The 21685-nt window shown below is 47.4% G+C and overlaps 1 protein-coding gene across 1 annotated transcript in view; it reads left to right on the top strand.

Annotated features, from left to right (window-relative positions):
* Window positions 1-21685, top strand: part of ITPR1 (inositol 1,4,5-trisphosphate receptor type 1) — a 335828-nt gene that overhangs the window by 305826 nt on the left and 8317 nt on the right. The window contains exons 59-60 of the mRNA XM_080801715.1: window positions 2706-2866; window positions 21129-21290. Coding sequence (XP_080657841.1) covers window positions 2706-2866; window positions 21129-21290 — 323 coding nt within the window. The remainder of the gene's footprint in view (window positions 1-2705; window positions 2867-21128; window positions 21291-21685) is intronic.

Genomic DNA, 21685 nt, shown 5'->3' with positions numbered 1-21685 from the left:
AGGATTGAAGCTTCCCGTGGCAGACGTGCGAGCGCACATGGTTTGAAATGAATGTGTCTGGGGGACTTTCCTTTTTGGAGGCTGCAGAGCATCTCTTGGTCCCCTGCTAAGTAACTAGACTGGAGATCTTTCATCGGAGCCAGGCCGTGGAGGTCTCCGCTGCAGATGGTATCGGGCATCAGACGAAAGGATATTCCTTGCCTGGAGTGTGGTGACTGTGCTCAGAGCCTGGGCTCAGGACTCAGACCTGAGTTCTGAGTAAGTCTCTGCTGCTTACGGGTCACATAATCTTGGTAGTCGCTTCATTCTCTGTACTTTGATTTTCCATCTGTAAAATAGGTATAATAGTGTTGTCCTTCTGTGCCTTATCGTGGGGCTTAGAGAGCTAGTCCGTGCAGCGCTCCTAGCACAGACCCCGCACATTGTAGGCGCTCCGTGATGGGTGGTAGAGGGTGCATGGGGTGCCCAAGAAACCATCGTCGGTATAGCCACAGGGAGATGCGTGGAAATCGAAAACCAACCACGTGGGAATGTGGTAGCTGACTGCTCATTTCACAATTATTCCTAATACGGTTACTGTGAATATAGAAATTTCCTGCTGATACATCTACTCCAAAGAAATGAGCATTTTCCATTTGAAAACTAAAATCTGCTTTTTGCCCCCTTAAAACCACTTCAGGCCTTTTGTTTTGAAACAATTCTGGAGTTACAGAAAAGTGATAAGAACAATACAAAGAATCTCTATCTACTCTTCATCCAGAGTCCCCAAATACTAATCTCGTCCTTCACTGGCTTGTTCGCACACACATTTTCTCGAACAGTCTGAGATCCATTGGCGTGATCTCCTTGATCCCTAAATATTTCTATGTACATCTCCTAAACAAGAAGCTTCTCTCGCACATATGCAGTATAGTCACCAAGATGAGGGAATTAGCAAAGAGGTCACACTGCCACTCCGTCTGCAGACCCTGTTCCTATCACCCTTGATCCCAGTAATGCCCTTTATCGCCAGTGGAAGCCCAGGTCATGGAGCGTTCCGTTGTCATGGCTCTTGAGCCTCCATTGACATTTTTAAAGAGTTCGGTCGATGTCTCGTGGGTTTGGTTTCTCTGATGTTTTCTCGTGGTAGAATTGGGGTTACGCATTTTTTGTAGGAACATCAAAGAAATGTTTACTCTCAGGGCATCATTTCAGGAGGCATGTGATACTTGTTCCTCCTCTAACCGGTGGTATTAACTCTAGTCACTTGGGTTAAGGTGGAAATTGCCAGGTTTTTCCACTAAAGCTTAGGGTTTTTTTCTCTTTGTAGTTAGGAATCATTTTATGAGGAGATTTTTTTTTTTAAGATTTTATTTATTTATTTGACAGACAGAGATCACAAGTAGGCAGAGAGGCAGAGAGAGAGAGAGGAGGAAGCAGGCTCCCCGCAGAGCAGAGAGCCTGATGCGGGGCTCGATCCCAGGACTCTGGGACCATGACCCAAGCCTAAGGCAGAGGCTTTAACCCACTGAGCCACCCGGGCACCCCCTATGAGGAGATATTTTGAAACCATGTAAATATCCCATTATTCTTCAAATTAAACATTAATCGACTAGCTTTAACATCCACTGATGATTTCTGCCTGGCTCTTTTAGTATGATGGCTGCCCAGTGATGATTTTCTTTCTTTATTATTTCTACATTTGTTAATTGGCTTTTTAAGAAAGAACTTTCTCTTCTCGTGTAGGTAAGTATACTATATGTATTAATACTTTTGTATTTGTGACAACATGGATTCCTGTATTTTTATTTAATCCAGTGGGTTATAATCCTTTAATGTCGTTATTTGTGTTGATGCTCAGAATGCCCCAGATGTGTCCTGCCCTTCAGGCTGGTTTCTCTGTTTTGTCATGTCACCACAATTTTTTATATACTTCCTTCCTTTCTTAGTGCTGTGAGATATTCCAGATTCAAGCTGAGCTTGTAACTCCCTGACCCAGCCCTGGCATCACCCATTTTTCCAAAAAGCCCTGATTCTTTCTAGTGAAGAAGGGTATTTAGAAGCTACGATCTGGGGACGAGGTGTGTGCATTCGTGCTGCTGTGCGCCTGCTCCCAGGGCTTATGAGGACACAGATGTAGAGTAGACATGTACCTGCACACACGGGGGTGTTTGTGTGCACATAACCATGTGCCACACACTGCTGCACTGATTTCTACATACATGTGAAAAAGGATGAATTCATACCCATATCTCTTATTCCATTTCACCATTACAGTGTTTCTCTTTGTCCCGTTCCATATTTGGGCTCCCTTTGACAGTGAGAAGTGTGGCTCCTGTTATACATCATATATTTCCTTGCTCCATCCAGGAATCCACAGAAACTGGCTTCACGATGGCTTGCCCAGACCTCTGCAAAATACTAACTTACCAGCTAAAGTTCAAAATGTGTTTAAAGTTCACCTCCCTGCCCCCCGTTCCCTGACAAGGCCACTAGGGCACGTGGAGACTAAACAGTGACCGGGAGCTGCAGACCCAGGTCCATCTCCCCCGCACTCTGGGTTTCCCTGCAGGGATGTAAAAGGCACAGCATGGAGGAGGCCATGGAATCCAGCTCTGCACAAAGGGGGTACTAGAGCCGCAGCCTCCCCTGCGGGCGGTCATCTCCCAGAGTTTGCCGCTCTGTGGCTGCTCACTTAGGGCCGGCGGCTTTCTGTCTCTCCATAGGCTTGGAGAGAGACAAGTTCGACAACAAGACTGTCACCTTTGAAGAGCACATCAAGGAAGAACACAACATGTGGCACTATCTGTGCTTCATCGTGCTGGTGAAAGTGAAGGACTCCACGGAGTACACTGGGCCCGAGAGCTACGTGGCAGAAATGATCAAGGTGAGCAGGAAGCTCCTGGAGGCGGCTCGCGCTGGGGCCGGGCCTGCAGCTCCGTCCTCACAGCACGGTCTGGGAGCCAGTGAGCCAGGCGCACAGCAGAGCAAGAACACCTAATGCGTCCTGGGCTACCGAGCTCTTAGCCTGGGTGAGGTATTAGACTCTAGAACATTGGGTGCGTCCTCTCAAGTGAACTGCAGAGGCACCAAACAGGTGGTATCATTCCCCTTTTAAAGGAGGAACAGCGAGGCTCCAGGAGATTCGCCCACGGCCACCTAACTGGGGCTGGGCTCTAACCTGGATCTAACCCCACAACCCGCTTTCCCATCTCTAGTACTCAGCCTCTTTTTTTCCCTAATGGAGCCTTTTCTTTTTTTTCTCTTTAAATAAGACCTGGTCCCTAAGAGATAACGTTAAACAATGATCAGTTGGTGGAATGCGTTGAGCCTGGTTTATTTGCTCATTTGTTGGTCCTCGGCCTAGCCTTTCTGGGAGATGGTTTGCTAATCATTAGGAAGGGATCATATGATGGAGGAATTGGAGTCCCAAATTAATCTTGCTGATGGGGAGCGTGACCGCCATGTCCTGGGAAGAGGGGAAGCTGCCCCAGGTTTCCAGAGCACTCTTCTCAGTCAGGACTTTGCAGAGGCACCAAACATGGGCCGTGGGGGTCCCAGGCCAGCTGTCCTTTCATACCTGTGGTTTCTGAACTTCATTAAAATGTTCAGCAGCGTTGGTAACGTGAGGAGGCATCAGCTGTGAAGTGTAGGGAGCCTCTGTGATTTACATGTGCTCGCTTTGGGGAGAGGGGGCCGTTCGCTCTTAAGAGAGACGACGCAATTCACTGACTCTCCTTCCAGTTGCCAAGGACTTAAGCACTCAGCCTGATAATGAGTTATCCTAAACGAACCCTTCTGTGTTTTTTATGCAGATGTGATTTTAGAGCTTTTAATATAAAGAAATCTCAGGTGACGTCTGTTCCTGTAAATATCATCATTCATATGCAGCAGACGTAGGCAGACTTTTAGCTTTATTGCTGGCAAACCACCGGTCACGTGGCGATATTCTTGAGGGCAAGTTCGACAACAAGACTGTCGCCGCCCATATAACACCAGCTCAGAGGCCTCTGCAGGTTCTGGAGGGCTTTCTGGCAATTCCATGCCCCCTATACCCTTGAGGTCCTTAACGTCGAATTCCATGCTTCTCAAATTTTAATGTACATAGAACTCACCTGGACAGGCAGGGAGTTTGGATTCGGATTCAGCAGGCACCGTCAGGACTTGGACACCGAAGCTGCTGGCTGCCGGGCCATGCTTGGAGCAGTAATGAGCAGCCAGCAGAAGGGACAAAACAATGCTGACTGAAGAAATGAGCCTCTGAACAGGTGATATGAGTGCTGAGGAGAGGGATTCCTAATAACGTCTCAGTGTTGAGCACTCTATGGCTTACAAAACTTTCACATCTAGAGCTGTGTGATAAAATTACCCTCGGTGGGGAACCATTCAGAGAAAACTTTGAGGGTAAAGAGAAATGGATGAGGTTTTACAGTAGAGATGACTTTTAAAGAGGTTTTGAAAGAGAGACAGGGTCATAGATGAGCAAAAGGAGAAGAGGGAAAAAATGAACAGAAGGAAAAAAAGACAGGAGTTCCAGAAGGCGGCTGCTGGGTGTGCTCTCTTACAGATGAAAGCCAGGCTCAGGGTTAAGTAGCCTGCCCAGGAAGAGCTCAGAAGGAGAGAACCAGGGTGCCAGCCCGGGGTTAGTGACAGGGACTGCACCACGGCCCAGTGAGGGAGCAGACGGGGAGGCAGCTGGTGGCACCGGGCCAGGTGGGAGCAGGATCTGTTGTTAATTAGGGCTTCTGTTGCTTGCCAGGGCCAATTTTTGGTGAGGTCTGCAGGATCAGGACACATTAACTGAAAAGCTCTCCTGTCCCTTCTTTTCCTCCAATTGTTGATATTGCCAAATGAAGCTACTTGGCCAGCATTCATGGGACAGAGACCTGTCTGCATACACAGACAAACACCTTCACTTGCACTAAGTCCTGTAATGGCTAGAGGAGATGACCTCTGGTTTTTACTCTTGTCACACATTCTTTTTCTCCTTCACTTTGCTTCTCTCAAAAGTTTTTGTGCCCTATCTTCAAGTCTGCAGGAGCCAGTGTTAAAGCTTTCTGTTAATCACCTTACTTTACAGTCACAGCAAACTCTGGCGCACTTTAAGGTTTCTGTCTCAATCGTGAAGACTTAAAGGAGCCTTGTGAGCAGTTACCTGGTGAGGATTCAGAGCCAGAAGTCACCCCCAGCCTCCCACCTAGCCTGCTCACAGCCCATTGCTTGGCAACACTTTGAAAAACCCAGCAGTCTGGGGGCTTTCCTCATCCCCATCATTCTTAAATTGTACAAGAACTTCTTCTTGTCCAAAGGCCTAAAAATATGTAGCATCAAAAAATTCTTAACTCTGAATGTCTTGGTTGCTGAGGAACCAGATGTTTTGTGCCCTTAGTGAGGGCTGGGGGAGATGTGCCCTCCCCTGGCTGAAAGGCAGTGCCTTTGCCAACACCATTTTCAGTAGTGAATCCCTGCCAGCGACTCCCCAGAGAGCACTGGCCACAGGAAGGTAGACTGGGGGTGTTCGGCTGGAAGCCCAGGGAAGCTCAGAGTGGCGGGAGAGCAGGCCACATGCCCCAGTGGCAGACCGATTCAGTCATACCCTGTGGAGGCAGCCACAGCCAAGAGAGGAGCTTTTTTCAACATCTCTCCTGAGCAGGCAGGCCTCCTGCCCACCGCTTCTGGGAGGAAAAGCCAGGGGGTCTCTTTGAGAAGGCAGCTCTGTCACTCCAGGATCTAGGAGAGAGGGGCAGCTAACAGTGTTAGGGAAGGAAAAGTCAGCTGTGCGTTCATCTACCCTTTTGCTTGCTTCATGTCCCAAAAGAAATCAAGACAGGCTTTTTTGGGACTTGGGTTTCTCAGGAAAACCACCTCTTGCCTAGTGGCCAGAGGCTGGGGGTTTTAAGCTCTCCCTCCACTCATGAATTAAGATCCTGGAGATTCATTAAGAACTGTGAAGTAACAGCTACCCTTAGACCACCCAAAAGAACCAAACAGAAGAGGCCCCAGGCAGGTAGAGGAAGAGCTTCACAGCGGCCCCGAAAACGACTCCGTGCAGATCGTGGTGTCAGAGATGGTAAATAGACTTTCATCTCAAGGAAAACATGGAGACAGTGCGTTTCTTGCCAGAGATGGCAGTAGAGAACTCAGCACCCAGATGTTTACCCACATTTAATCTTCATCTAAACATAATAGAATATTGTATGTTCTCTTCGTTCTCCTTCTGGCCATGCCTTCTCTTCTTTCATTAGAGATGGGACTGTTCTGGCAAAGCCAAGGTCAGGCACATGCCTACCGTGAGGTCCTTACTCCCCAAGCTTTGGATTTGAAGGCAAAGAATCCAAGATGTGAGTTTGGGCCCTGCTCCTTCCGAGCCACGTAGCCCCAGGACGTCATGGGACGTCCCCGACCTGAGTTGCTGTGTGGGAATGGGGGTTGGCAGCACTTCCTGTGTCCATTGGGTGATGGGAATGAGGTAAATGTGGGGGACGGAGGTGGAGGTGTAGGCACCCGAGGAGGCAGGGAGTGGGTGCCAGAAGGGCCAGATGAACAGACAGAGCAGTCGGCAGAGAAGCGGAGCACAGCGCTGACAGAGAGCTGACGCAGGCACGGTGTCCTACACTTCACGACTGTGTAAGATGTCTTGGCTGTTGGCACGCTGTTGCTAAGAAAAGTCAGAATGGGCATCTTGACTCCAAGAAGTTCCTCCCATGGAAAATTCCTGCTTCTTCCCCGCTCTTAAAGTGAAATGTTCTAAGTGCTCTGAAATGTTGGAGCAGGACAAAGTCGCCATTCTCACTCGTTCTCCGTCGAACTGGCCTCAATACTTGGGACTCGTATCCATGTGTTCAGTGGTGGCCTCCATTCACAGTCACTACCCATGACCAGGATTTGGGGTGACTTGGGGAGTGGCCCCTGGGTTCTCTGTGATGAGATGCTGTCATGTTTGTCCTGGGTTCCGTGCACATGACCGAAGCGGGTGCTGTTTCTGGCATGGCTTGGGGGAAGCTTGGGCTCCCCATGCCTCTGTACAGAGCAGACAGTACTGCTCGGACAGAAGAGGCAGTCTCTCACATTCGTTGACTCAGGCCCCAGACAGGGCTATACTTACAGAGAAATGTGACTACAGAGTGACCTCACTTAGCCCTGGCAGCTCAGGGCAGGAGAAAAACCCCCGAGCTTCCTCTCCCCATAGCGACTGCATTTGGGGGGCTACAATGTAGTTTTAGTGGTAGGCTTTATGATAATTTTTTTTAAAGATTTTTATTTATTTATTTGACAGACAGAGATCACAAGTAGGCAGAGAGGCAGGCAGAGAGAGAGGGGAAGCAGCTCCCCGCTGAGCAGAGAGACCGATGCGGGGCTCGATCCCAGGACCCTGAGATCATGACCTGAGCCGAAGGCAGAGGCTTTAACCCACTGAGCCACCCAGGTGCCCCTATGATAATGTTTTATTAGCCCTAAACTACATTGAAATTTTCACGATAATTGATGTACCACACACTCTTTTTCAATAATTGAGCATTCTTTGACTTTTCTCTACTGCTGACTGAAATGAGAATATGTTACCCCATAGACGATGATTTGATAGGCCATACAATCAGGTATATTTAACCTGGATAAGTGGTAAATTAGTCGTATCTTTGCCTGAAGGGATTTAAATACTGCACAGTGGGCATGTTGTAGATAAAAGATCAAATGTAGGATTCCCACTGAAGATTCAGCAGCCCAATTTTCTGTGACAGTCAAGCTCAGGAGAAAAGCCAGGGCTTAATTTGCTAAGCAAACTGAGTTATTCTTGAAAGTTAGAAACTCCAGAAATATTAAGATGGAAGGTTAGTAAAGAAGACCAAACTGTAATTTAAATATATAGCATCTATTTTGCTAATGCAATATAGATTTTCCTTCGGTATCTTGGAATGCTACCTTGAAAAAAAAAAAGTTCTATTTTCCGAGGCGCGTTTCTGAATGAATGGCAGGATAGTCAGGACTATCGTTCGTCCATATTTCAGCATCCCCTGCTAGCTGGAGCTGCTCTGGCCCCTTCTCTTCTCCAGCAGGGCACGATGACTGACTACCGGGTCAGCTGGGGGAAACCTCCTCCCACCACAGCCTGAGTGTCGAGGGGTAGGCTGCTGCTTCTGGAGGAGTGGACCGGGCTGTGCTTTGCTGTAACAATGGCAGATTGGATAATAACTCTAATAATAGGTCATGTTTAATCAGTATGTACCAAAATAAATGCTTTGCATGCATGGTCCCATTTAGTCCCCGGAACAGCATTTGTAGATGGCACTCTTACCATTTTACAGATGGGAAACTAAAGCCCAGCCAGGGGCAGCAGCTTCTCCAGGGTCCCCTTGCCGGAAAGGCTGCAGCTGAGAACCCCATGCAGGTCTGCGGAATCAGAGCCCACCCTGGGGCTGTCCTGACACATGCACCTACAACCCTCCATGTCAAGGACATGCCACCCTTGGTCAGGCTGAATCTGGTTTTCCTGCCTGGGACTGGCTCACCTCCCAGGAGAACCAGCCACCTTCCAAAGACTTAAGGCCCAGCAAAGGCCCCACTGTGGGTAGGGAGAAGGATGGGGGAGAGGGCCTCCTGCATGATGCTGACTGGCTAACACACAAATCAACGAGTTGGTAGCTCTGTGTGTTCGATGTGTGTTAAATCTCTGAGCTGCCGCCAGCACAGCCACCTGGAGTCGGGTACTACCGGGGATTGTAGAAAATGATGAGAGTTTGGGAAAGGCAGAGCCCACTCTTGCAAAGGGTGTATCTGAAGTAGGTGTTAATTCTGACTTGGTACGATCTGAGAAACGTCATTACCCTCCCCTGAGCCTGGAACAGGGAGTGATACTCCCTTTGGTGGCCATTATTTGAGGGGAGAGGTGTCTAAGTTAAAGGGGAAGGAAGATTCACCAGAACCATAGACAGACGGGCTTCCACACCCGGGTGACTCATCTCAAGAGCTAGAACTCCCTGATAATTAGAGTGTCTGATCCATCATCCTTTAAGCCTGGTGCTGACTTTTTCTCATAGTGAAAATAGACCGCTTTTGACTTCTCTCCCTCCCCCCCTCCCTCCCTCTCTCTCCCTCTCTCTCTCTGTCTCGTGCTCACACACTGTTCCACTAGAGATTTTCCAGTTTGTTCCATCTTGTATTAATTCACTTGATCTCTTCAGAAACTAGTTGTATAGGGTTGTGAAAGCAAAAGAAACAATTTTCCAAATCAAAGGTAGTATCATGGCAGCCAGTGAAACGCTCTTAGAAATTAGTGCCTCCTTTCAGAGAGGAGGGCCGAGTCCGGGAGCCTCTATTCCTGGAAAATGCTTTTCTGCAAGCCCTAGTCCATTTGCATCAATAAAGCCATGAAAGAGAGAGCTCTTTTTGGTTGGAAAATTCCTTTTGGGTAAATTTTCCAAGCAAATAAATTTTCTTAGCAAGTAGAGCACTACTGAACATCCATAAGGAAGATTCGAAAGCCATAGGGCATGTGGCCTCAGCACTTGTGTTAATCTGTATTTGATAAGACGACCCGGGAAGCAAGCACAGTCAGAGAGCAATGTGTTAACAAGGGCAAAAGATCAAAATGGGAACTGAATTACCTACAAGTCACTGCCTTCTTTTAAAAGGGGAACTGACCCAAGTCTTGCACCTTTCTTGACCCGAGAGAGTCTGCTAGGAAGTCTGCAGACAGACACTTTCCAAAGTGAGGGCGGAGCTTTTTGCCCTGAGGAACTGAGTAAAGAGACCGAAGGGAATCGCTCAGGACACAAACAGGGAGCAGGAATGACTGGTGTTTCCTAATCCGATAAAAGCAAGGCCCTGGAAGTCTGCAGGGGAGGGGTGCCGGCAGTGACAGTAGGAGCCCAAAAGGGAACCTCCGCCTGGACACGGCAGACCTGAAGGGTCTCCGCCCCAGGCAGTGAGAATTTGGGGTTCCCTAGAAGGCAGGACTTAAGAGTGCAGGAGAGGCCAGCAAGCTGTGCACCCGCCTCCCCTGCCCAGCCTCTTCTGTGCTTCATCATGTGCCAGGCAGGCCGGCAGGCAGGTGGCTCCTGGCTGTGAAAAAGGGACAGGGAAGCCCTTGCTTCCATGCAGATGGGCAGTAACGGGTTTGGACTTTTATTCTGGAATTCCAGTGAGGATGCTGGGAGGAAGGGAGGGCCTTGAGAAGTTCCTGGGACAGAGATTTCGGCCTGGTAGTGCTGTATCATCTTCTCTTGCCTGACGTGGGGGGCCACACGCCTTGATTAAAATGTCCCCTGGGCTCCAGAAGCACTTAGCTGTGCATGAGGATCTGGCCTGGGAGGCCCTCCGCTCCGGTATGATTCCCAGCATGCTTTTTGAAGTTAGCTGGCACCATGGCAGAGTTCGAGACTATCAGAGCAAGGGAGACGTGGAGACAGGGATTTGGCGCTGGGTTTTTGGTGGCTGGAAACAGCGTGTCAGCAGCCCTGGACTGGCCTCCCAGCCAGCCAGACGTGCTTCGCCCCACCCTCTACACTTGAGCTTGGGTTCGTGTCGGTGGCAGCTGCACAGGGTGAGCTTATGTTTCCCCGCCCAGGCTTATCACAGGCTCTGCCCTCTAGTCTAGAGGCTCTGAAGATCTCCCCCCTCGTCCTGCTGTACACTTCACAGGTGCCTTCTTCTTATCATGAAGCACTTGGCATTGGGACCCCGGGTCTGCACCGTCCTCTGAATTTTCCACATTCTGACCTTCACAGAGGGTGTGTGGGGCACTGTTGGTAACAGTGAGTGGAGCTGAGCCATAATCTGCCTGGGAGGAATTTCTGTGCTAACTTAGAGCACAGGGACTGAGGTCTACCCAAGAGGACAGTATGTGAGCCCGTGTGGGTCTGGAGTGTTGTACAAGGCAACTGTTGGATCAGTCAGCCGGAGACTGCGTTCGCCACCAGTGCTAGTCTCCCCATTGTGAGCTAGTCCGTGGATGTCTGTACATACTGTATCTGTACATAAATATTTGCTTACACACTTCCCCCAACTCAGCAGACATGGTAACTCCAAAAATGTGTTTTTCTCCCTGTCACATGCTGGACCCGCCTTCGGCTCCTTGCCCCAGTGTTGACCCCACTGGGCTGCCTGCCTTGTTGCTTGTGGTCCCAGACACCCTAACTACACTTGAAACTCCTTCGTTACTCCGGAATCTAAACACTGACCATAACTGACACAGCTTACCTGATTATAAGAACACAGTATGCAACGCATAGAACATACAAGGTATGTTGACTATGAACTCCCATCAGCAGTAGGCTATTGTTAAGTTCTTGGGGAGTCACAAGCTCTCCACAGATTTTCGTTGGGAGGGAGTCAGTGCCTTTGAACCCCCATAATGTTCAAGGACCAACCGTACCTACGCTCAGGAGTCCAAGATGCCTCTTGGTAACGAGGCCTGTGAGCATGTTGCTAAGCAATGTGGGAATGAAAAGCTACTGGTATTTAGGTGCAGTCCTGTGTGTGTGCGGGTTACACAGGTGGACAAGGCTCTCAGCTTCTCCTTTCCCACTTCTTTTCAGGGCCTTGGTGTGACCACCTATAAAGGAAAGTTGAACCACACGGTCTCTTACACCATCTTTAGCGTTACCTGTCAGTGAAGCAACTTGCAAAGTGCTGGTGGGAGTTTGTGAACTACTGAAGGGGGTCTTTGTCAAGAGTGCGGATGTAGGTGTCAGGAGGGAGACTGGAGGGAGGCCTGTGGGAAAACTCGAGTCAGTCTTCAGGGTCAGAGTGCACGGGGCAGGTGCACAAAACAGGGAATTTGGAAAGGACTGAGGAACAGCTGATTACCTCTCTCACCCTGAAGAATTCAAGCTGCAGGGCACCTTTCTTCCAAGCTACTCCCACGGTGGTGGCGGTTCTGGTGACTTGTCCCCCAGCTCTGGCTGGAGTCTGTGAGCAGTAAGAGAGAGGACTTTCTCCTCTCTTCTTTGAGTCTATCTAGGCAGGGCTGACCTTCAGTAAAACCGCTTGAGTCAAGAGTTTGCCAGCATAGAAACCCACAGACTGAGAAACACTGTTCGGCGGAACACTGTCATATGTGAAGCAGCTTAGGAGTGAGGCTTACAGGTGTGTGTGTGTGTGTGTGTGTAGGTTCAAAGGTAAATTCCAAGTATCTTCTCCTGCAAAAACAGCAAAGAAATTTGGAAAGCTGTTTAAGCAGGCTTACCAAAAAACAAGAACCATTACTGTCTTAAAAGTAATAAGAGATCAAAGTTGAAAAATCATAAAATCCAGAAAAGAATAGAGGAAAACCAACAGAAATTGCTAAAATCCCATACCTAACCTCTGGGAACATTCTGGTAGATTTCTTAGCTAACTGAAAATGCAGGGGAAGTTGTGTAAGCAAAATGTCATGAACCAGCTCGAGAGAAGGGCAAGTTACCCTAATTGTTCTTTATTGGGAGTCTCCACTGGGCCAACCCTGCCTCCCTCTGAGAGTGGCTGCCCGCCCCACCTTTCCTCTTCTGAGACCTCTGGCTTCCTCTGCCTGGCAGCCCCGGGTGCCCAGGACCCAGCCACGCCGCTCTGCGTGGCAGGCACTGCTTTCTCAGTCTCGAGGGGGCCCATAAATCACTTCACCTGAGGGCCTAGAATGACTGAAAATAGTGATTCTGCAGCTGGCTTTTCTTAGGGATTTCATCAGAAATGGGTGCGGTTCTCTCTACTGGCAAGGGCCCGTCTTTGTTACACTGTATCATCCAAGAACAACTATTAACGGAGTCTGGGAAGGGTAAGTGGTCATTCCAGCCCAGCTAACGATTATATAATGTGGCCTGTTGGGGAATGTCATTCGGAGCTCAAGAGCAGAGCCCCCCCGACACCTAAAGTTGGGGGCACTGTAGGTGACCTTCACGCGGCTGCACTGGTCAGAGAGAAATCTCTCTAACATGGAATGCCATAGAAAGGAAGGAACTAAACCGGCATAGAAGTCAAGCACTACACTTGCAGTCAGTGTCTGGATCCTGGGGCCGACTCTAGACTAGCTTTGTGACCTTAGGCTGAAGACATTGATTTATAATGCTTTTGCATAATGCTTTCCAGCTTCTGGGACACTTTCTCACACCCATTTGACCCTTATGATAGCTCCGTGGGGGCAGCCCCATGATCTCTTTCTCAAAAATTAGAAAGAGAGACCCTGGTCGGTGAACTGACGTCTCCCCTGGCACGCTGTCCTGTAGCACTGGGGTGTTGTGACCCAAAGCCCTAGCTCCTGATTCAGGCCATCCCTCTTTCTGCCCATGAACTAATGTCACCAGGCTGTTGTAGAAAGGCACCTGTAAAGTGTAGGGATGCTGTATGTGGTTTGAGTTCACTGTATTTTGGAACTGATGGAAGTCGATCCTTGGATTTGGGACTGGTCAACAAATTCCAGGTTTGGGAGCCATTGTTTTTAATGAAGTTTATTTTTTAAAGCAGTTTTAGGTTTATATGAAAACAGCAGAAAGCACAGAGTTCCCATATACTAATCCCTCCCTGCCTGAACCCCCCCCCCCACACACACATATACAATTTCCCCTGTTATTAACATTTTTTACTCTGGTATATTTGTTTCAGTTGATAAACCAATAGACAGATTACTATTAACTATAGATCAGAGTTTCCTCTGGGGTTCACTCGTGGTGTTATACCTTCTATAGGTTTTAACAAATGTATAATGACATGTATCCACCATTACAGCAGCAAATAGTAGTTTAACCATTCTAAAAATCTACTCTGTGCTCCACCTCATCCCTCCCTCTCCCCAATCCCTGATCTCTTTACCGTGTCCATAGTTGGGATCCATTTTTTAGTGTACTTGTTTTTAGCATACAATATTTGCTATAAAGAGCAATTCTAAACTAACTGAGCATAGAGATCATTATCACCATTTGTCACCTAAAGCAACAAACAGATTCTGGGTTTTGTTTTTTGCTGTGATCTTACAAAAGTGAGCTCTTAAGTGAATTATTTTAGTTCTCTTCAGTAAAAATAACCTTGTCCCCATCCATAAAAGGGGCAAGTAATTTAAAGTTTACTAAGTGTCCTATATTCCTGCTTTTGGAAAGTTAAGGATGATCTTCAGATCTCCCTGCCCTCCTCCCTTCTCTAGTCACTCCTATCCCCTGCACATCCCCAGGCTTTCTGGGAAAACCCGGTTTGTCATCCTGCTTGGTAAAATAAGGAGAAACACACTCGCCATCTGAGTTAAAGGGACAGTCTTCACCTTTTTGATTCTCCTCAGGGGGCTGTGAAGGATAGAGAAGCCACTGGTCTCTTTATCCAGGACCCATCTTCTCTCCCATGACCATTTCTTTTACCCTCATGCCCCCCACCAAGAAATCTAAATTCTCTAGCCTGGCTATAAAGGAACAAGGGATTCAGCAATAAATGTCCCATTGTTTACATAGTAAACAAAATTCTACCTGAGTAGACTTTCTCTGAGGAAGGTGACTGATTACCTCAGTCATCTTTCTTAGAACAGCTTCTTCAGTTGAACCTGGGAAGAAGAAAAAAAAACCTCTTCTCAGAATGATTAGCATTTGCATCATACAATCCAACTTCCTCTCCTCCTCCTCTCTGTCTCTCTGTCACACACACACACACAGACACACACAGACACACACACACACACCCTCCTCCTTTCCAGTCAAGGACATTTCAAGAGGTCAGTACCACCCCCGTGTCTAAAACTTCAGTGTTTGCCTTTGCAGGGACTTTTCCAACTTTACCTAGAAAAGAACTAACCAGAACTTTAGCACTTGTGGTCAGCCTGCTTCCGGCTGTGGCTTCAGTCAGTTTGTCTGCTCTGACAGAGGAAGCGCTTGCTGTGACGGGAACTGCCCTGGCTGGATTGCAGGAGGACCAGGGCAGACAGTGCCTAATGACATTGGTATGCGACATGCCAGCAGCAAGGAGAGCCAGGGAAGCACAGAGGGATGTCTCAGACCCAGAGTGACAGATGCTACTGACAGACGCTTGGTGAACCCACAGCCTCCCCCAAAGCCACCTCCCTAAACACACACACACACACACACACGCGTGCGCTGAATTTGTCTATAGACAGAATGCCATAGCTGAAGATGATTTTCTCAAGAAACGCAGAAGCCAAAACACTGAGACATGGTTTCGATCTTCAGTACGCATAGAGGCAGGATTCTGCAAACACTACTAGCTGGAGAGCCGTGTACAGCCAGCTTCACCGGAGTCTCATAGCACTCAAGCAAGCACAGCATCTCGTCGGAAAGTCTGAGTTAGGTACGAAGGCACTGGATTCAGGTGTTCTCTCTGCTCCTATACTAGTAATTGGGAGAGTCTACACATCTTCCCTTTAAGATTCAGATTCTCGGGGCGCTTGGGTGGCTCAGTGGGTTGAAGTCTCTGCCTTCGGCTCAGGTCGTGATCTCAGGGTCCTGGGATCGAGCCCTGCATCAGGCTCTCTGCTCAGCAGGGAGCCTGCTTCCTCCTCTCTCTCTGCTTGCCTCTCTGCTTACTCGTGATCTCTGTTTCTCAAATAAATAAAGTCTTTAAAAAAAAAAAAAAAGATCCAGATTCTCTACAGATGGGGGATCCTGTTGGTGAGCGACCTTCCATCCTGCAGCAGAGCTTTTCCTACTGTGCTGGGTACAAAATCAAATGGAAGCTGAGAGAACAGTTTGGCTAGAACTGCTAGTTAATTTTAACCACTAGGTACTCCTTTGTAATTTGAGATTTGACTTAACAGCCCAGGATGATTATTTAATTAAAATACTGGCAACACCGAGGAGCTCAGATTTGGGGATTTACCTACCTCAGCACAGAAAAGCTAATAATCCATGCCATCCAGAATACTTGCATTTCTGCAGTTGAGCTGGTTTCCTATGCTTTAGGATTTTAGTGGGATTCCTCCACTTTAGGTCTCATTGTTAAATATTAGAGTTTGAGGAAAGCACTGAGGGAGAACCTGTATGGTGGTAGCCAGTAAATATCTAGACGAGAAATCCTTTCCCAGCTCAGCACTGAAGGACTCTCCTGAGCTGGAGAATGAAGCTTCAGCCCTAGGATGAGGGTATATGGCCCAAAGTAGCCTCAGGCAATTAAGACATTTCCTTTAAATCTTGGATTTTTTTTTAATTTTATTTTTAAAATTTGATTCAGTTTCATGTTCTGTTTTAGGGCCTATTTTAATATAAAAATATTTTTAAATAATTTACCATTGAATGAAATGGAAAAAAGATGCATTCTTTTCTGTCTGGTGTTACGTACCTCCAGGCCAGGACTTCCTGCCCTAGGATTACAGGTATCTCATGCAGAGAAGCACAAGTAAAGCAAAGACAAAGGAGATCTGAGTGCATCTTCTTAGCCATTGAGACGAGGAGCACAGATGTCTATAGCGGCCATCCTTACTCTGGTGGACCCCATTCATTCATCCAGCAGGTACTCATTAGGCGGTCACCAGTGGGGAGCCCCTCAAAAGGGACTGTCCCATGACCACAGTTCTGGGCGCTGAAGCACCTGGGGCAGGGACCTGGTCTTGCTTGTCTTGAGACCCTCAGCCCAAGGCCAGGCACAGAAATTAGAAATTGTTCAGTAAACAACTGTTAAGTGAAGTCTGTGCATTTTGCACTTGTTCGAAGACCTTTCTGAAATTCTTCCGTAGGACTCCAAGAATCAAATAGATCATGAAAGAAGGTGGGAATCCGTGGTCGTTTGGTCACTTTGCTGTTGGAACACAGAAAAGAAACCATTGCTTGAGCTTTAAGCTGTGTGTAGACTCTTCCATCAGTTTTCTGTACTCTTTTGAAGACTTCATTAATGTGTACTCTGTTTGGAAATCTGTGTTTTCTATTTTATGGGGGGTTTGCTAAGCAAAGGAACATCGCAAGATTTGAGAGCTAGATTTCAGATGTGTTCTCAAACTGGATGAGGCTGTTTCCCATTAACTTGCACATCGGTAGTGAGGCAGCTACAGGACAGTGCTCACTGCCCTACCACTGAGGTGGCTTGCATCTGTCCCTCTCTATGCATCTCATCAGGCAGGCCGACAGGGACTCCAGGTCACCTCTCCTCCTCTTCCTCTCGGCCAGCCAGCTGACCCAGGCCCTCTTCATTCTGCGCCCTGGTTATGGTTTCCTGCACCTCTCTATCCCACACTTCAGTCTCTTCTACAGCATTCTACAGTCTGAGCTGCCTCTACCTATAGGCCTTCATCCCCCACTCCAGGCAAACTGGTTTCTTCCCTGTGCCACCCCCCTTGGTTGAGAATGCCCTGATGCTGCCTTTAGTTTGGCCAAGCCCCAACCCTCCTGCGGGGCCATGGCTTTCCCCAGGAGGGTTCCAGCCAGCCGTCATCACTGCTGGCCCGTTCTGACTGTGGCCCTACTCTTTGCCACTCATTTGACAGAGCAGAACCTGCTTTATAGAATTTTTCTTCTTTTTTAACGTCTGTCCACTCATTAACAGCAGGTGCTGTGACGGCAGGAACCCTATCTCAGACTTGGGTTTGAAAGCCATTTCCAGTTGAAAGAGGTCCAGGAGGCAGCATGTATGTATGTGGCTGGCTGGCTGGCTCACTGCTGGATCCTCAGTACCATGCACACAAGGAGTGCCCCTGAAGCAGATGTTGAATATATGTTATGTTTTTAAAATATTTCCTTCCAGGGAACTAAAATAATGCTTATACTTTTGATTTGAATCCAAAGAACTAGCAAATATTTCACCCCAAAATAGACTCAACAGTAGCAGTTTATAATTCATCAGCACCACATATTTTTCGGGGTCCCCCTTGAAACAGGAGAATTTGTTAGGTCCCTACCCCCACCCCCACCCCCAGGACAAGTGACTTTCCCTTTCAGGGCTCAGTTTTTTGCACCACAGATACAACTGTGACCGTGATCTCTGAACTCCTCCTCGGGGCATGACATTCTGTCACGTCCCAATTGATGGTGTGTCTCTCTGCTCTTCCGAGTCGGACAGTGTAAATAGGATGCTGGATCTTTCCTCTTCAAGTTGTTCTCCTGGCGGTGGGGGTGGGGGGCTGTCAGTCTGCAAAAATTGAGAGCAGTGCCTGCGGACAGGTGAGGCCTCTCACTGCCGGGGCGGTCTTGTGCTCTGTGATCCTAGTGCATTCATGCTTTGCAAATGCACCGCTCACAGTTTCCTCAGCCGGGCCCACACCCTCTCTCCTCCCAACATGGGCTGCTTCGCTTCAGTGCGAGTAAGTAACCCTCAGCCACCCGCCCCCTGTAGGTGCCCTCTTCTGAACAGTTTGGTTCATTCCTCCCTTAGATTTGGACAGACACTGAACAAGGGATGTTTCTTCGGTGGGAAGGTGTGACTGTATCTGAAGGACTGACTCAAGAGCAGTGAATATAATCAGTGACAGGTTACCTTAGCTGCCTTTCAGTGGCAGCACCAAGCTTAAATGTTTTCAAATGTCTGTTCTCCTCCTCTGCTTTGCTGTAGACACTCAGCAGAAAATGGACTACAGACATGGAAACACCTTAGATTTTTAGGTTGGTCATCTTTGAAATGGGGTATTTTATTGAATGGTGTTTTTGCCCATTGCACTGTGGTGGGAAATTGGTCAAAATGAATATGGGCTAACACATGTGAAGTGCTGATCACAGGGTATTTGGTACAGGAAGGTAGAGATCATCATTTTCTCCTCCGGCAGTTATTCTAAGCAACTGAGGTTCACCATTTAATCATTTTCTCTGAGGGCTCATGCAGGAAATAGAGATGGTTTATCATTCCTCCCTTCCACAAATACTTAGCAAGTGTCTGCCGTGTTCTGGTTACTACACTAAGGTGGTTTCTGCACTCATGATGCTGAAGGGCTAGTGAGTTCCTACTTAGAGATTCCCCAGATATTTTAAGTCAACACTCTAAAGTAGGTGTGATGTTGCGTTGCCAGTGTGGTCTGCCTTCTTTGTGTAATATTTTTTTTTAATATTTTGTTTATTTATTTGACAGAGCCAGAGAGGGAACATAAACAGGGGGGCTGTGAGAGGGAGAAGGCTTCCCACTGAGTAGGGAGCCCGACGCAGGGCTCGATCCCGGGACACTGGGATACTGACCTGAGCCAACGGCAAATGCTTAATGACTGAGCCACCCAGGCACCCCCATAATATTTTTCAATTTCAACTAGTTCTCATTTGGCTTCAATATTGCTAGACTGTCTTGGTTGCTTTTTAACATTTAGACATGTCTTGTGGGATTTTGTATCTGACTCTAAGTATGTTGATGCCTTCTATTGTATGACAGAGGTTGGCAAAACTCTAGCCTATGGGCCAAACCCAGCCTGCTGCCACCAGCATTTGTAAATAAAGTTTCATTAGAACACAGCTACACTCATTCATGTATTGCCTGTGGCTGTTTTCAGGTTATAGTAGCAGAGTCATTGTGACAGACCATATGGTCCACAAAGCCAAAGATATTTACTATCAGAAAATATTTACTGTACAGAAAAATTTTGCTGACCTCTGGTATAGACAAAGTAGCAATAATAGTGTGTGGGGGGGTGTGCTAGCATACTGGCAAGGGGTAAGGTGATGGGCAAGATTTGTGTTAGAATGTCAATTATGGTTGATTTTGAGGAGATCAAAATGGTCCCAGTCAGAAATGACACCAGATAGATGTAGACTTGAGTCCACTTTCCCCCTTATCTTGTGCTGATTAGCTTTTACTGTTCATTCCTGCCTCCCTGTACAGAACTTATACATGATGCATACTTTTTAGGAAAAAGGCATTTGTGGGCACAAGAGAGAAAGATAGGAAGAGGATTCTTGGCCCATTGGTTAACCAGTGATGAGAAAAACTATTTTCAGGTATAAGCTGTAGATATCAGGGGCGCCTGGGTGGCTCAGTGGATTAAGCTGTAGATATCAAAAGAAAGGTTGGAGACTGAATGGGCCTTTCTTATACCAACCGGTGGCACCTATCAACGATGTCAAACTGGAAGGAAAAGGAAACAAGAATAGAGCAGTATTTCCAAAAGCTGACAATGAGGGAAACTGAACAAGAAGCCCATTCCCCATTTTCAGCCTCCTGACCATCCCCTATGAAGTGAAAGCACACATATGCATATCCGGTAAATGCCTGAGCACTTGGGATCTCAAAATTCATTTCACTTCCAGAGTGTTTGCAAATGATTTTCCAAGTATAATGCTTTTTAAAAATACACAGCACAGTATGAGGTATCTAGAGCAGTCGGATTCATAGAGACAGCAAATAGAATGGTGGTTGGCAGGGGTGAGAGAGTTAGTGTTGAATGGGAATGGAGTTTCAGATGGGGAAGATGAACAAAGTTCCCGAGGAGTAGAGGGTGGCGATGGTTACACAACAGTGTGACTGCACTTCGTGCCACCGAAATGTACAGCTAAAAGCGACTTCAATGGAAAATTTTATGTTCTATATATTTTACCACCCACCACTCATTAGCCATGTAATGCAGTGGCTGCATTCCTATTTATAGATTAGGGAAGTTGTTCAGAAACCCACCTTTTCCCCTGTATTTAGTTTTTTGTTTGTTTTTTTAAGATTTTATGTATTTATTTTTGAGAGAGAAAGCACCTGAGTTGGGGGTTGGGGGGGATCTCAAGTAGGCTCTTCGCTGAGCACAGAGTCTAACACGGGACTTGGTCTTATGACCCAAGGATCATGACCTGAGTGGAGAACAAGAGCCAGAATCTTAACTGCCAGAGCCACCCAGGTGTGCATTCCCCCAATCCCTCACCAGGCACCATATTTAGGTCAAAAGTGATTTCTAAGAATTGAGAGAATTCAGTGATATTCAATTAAGGGGCACCTACGTGGCTCAGCTGGTTAAGCGTCTGCCTTCTGCTCAGGTCATGATCCCAGGGTTCTGGGATCGAGTCCCACATAGGCTCCTTGCTCGGTGGGGAGCCTGCTTCACCCTCTGCCTGCCATTCCTCCAGCTTGTGTGCTCTCTCTCTCTGACAAATAAAATCTTTTAAAAAAGGATAATTTAAAAAGATTCACTTAAAAAAAAAAGATATTCACTAAATGGTTTTTTAAAAGGCATGGCACATCAATTCAGTAACAACAGAGATAGCCTTATGAAAGATGTCACAAAGAAAAGATAGCATGGTGGGATTGCCTTTCTTGTCTCTATTTCAAGAAATGACTTTTTCTTTTTTTAATGTGGATTCTAGGAAAGAAACCTTGACTGGTTCCCCAGGATGAGAGCCATGTCCTTGGTCAGCAGTGACTCTGAAGGAGAGCAGAATGAGCTGAGGAACCTGCAGGAGAAGCTGGAGTCCACCATGAAGCTGGTCACTAACCTTTCCGGCCAGCTGTCAGAATTAAAGGATCAGGTAAAGAAAAGATACCCCATCTGCCCCCTAAACACACACACACACCACTACCAGACACACCAGATTTGCTGAGGCAAAATCACTAGTGCTCATGTTAAGATGCGGACGTTCCCCTCACGTGGATGTAGAAAGGGAACCCAGGGCACAGAGAACAAAGTCACCTAGTCTCTGCATTTCCCCTCCAGTCCCCCTTCACTGCCCTTTTATAGGATAAGCCCATAACACTACTTTCAGTGCTGCTAGTATTATAACAAAACCAGAAAATGGGAGAACGCAAATGACTTCAGTGAAGCACTGTACAGAAAACAGGACCTGTAAAGCTATACTCTTTTTACTTTACTTACAGATTAAAAGCTGTTTGTGGTTTTGCTTTCTGGCCCTCAAATCTATCAACT

This window comes from Martes martes (genome assembly GCF_963455335.1).
Source record: "Martes martes genome assembly, chromosome: 1".
Taxonomy (NCBI): Eukaryota; Metazoa; Chordata; class Mammalia; order Carnivora; family Mustelidae; genus Martes; species Martes martes.
Note: the sequence above shows the minus strand (reverse complement) of the source record. Positions and strands in the feature narration are given on the sequence as shown.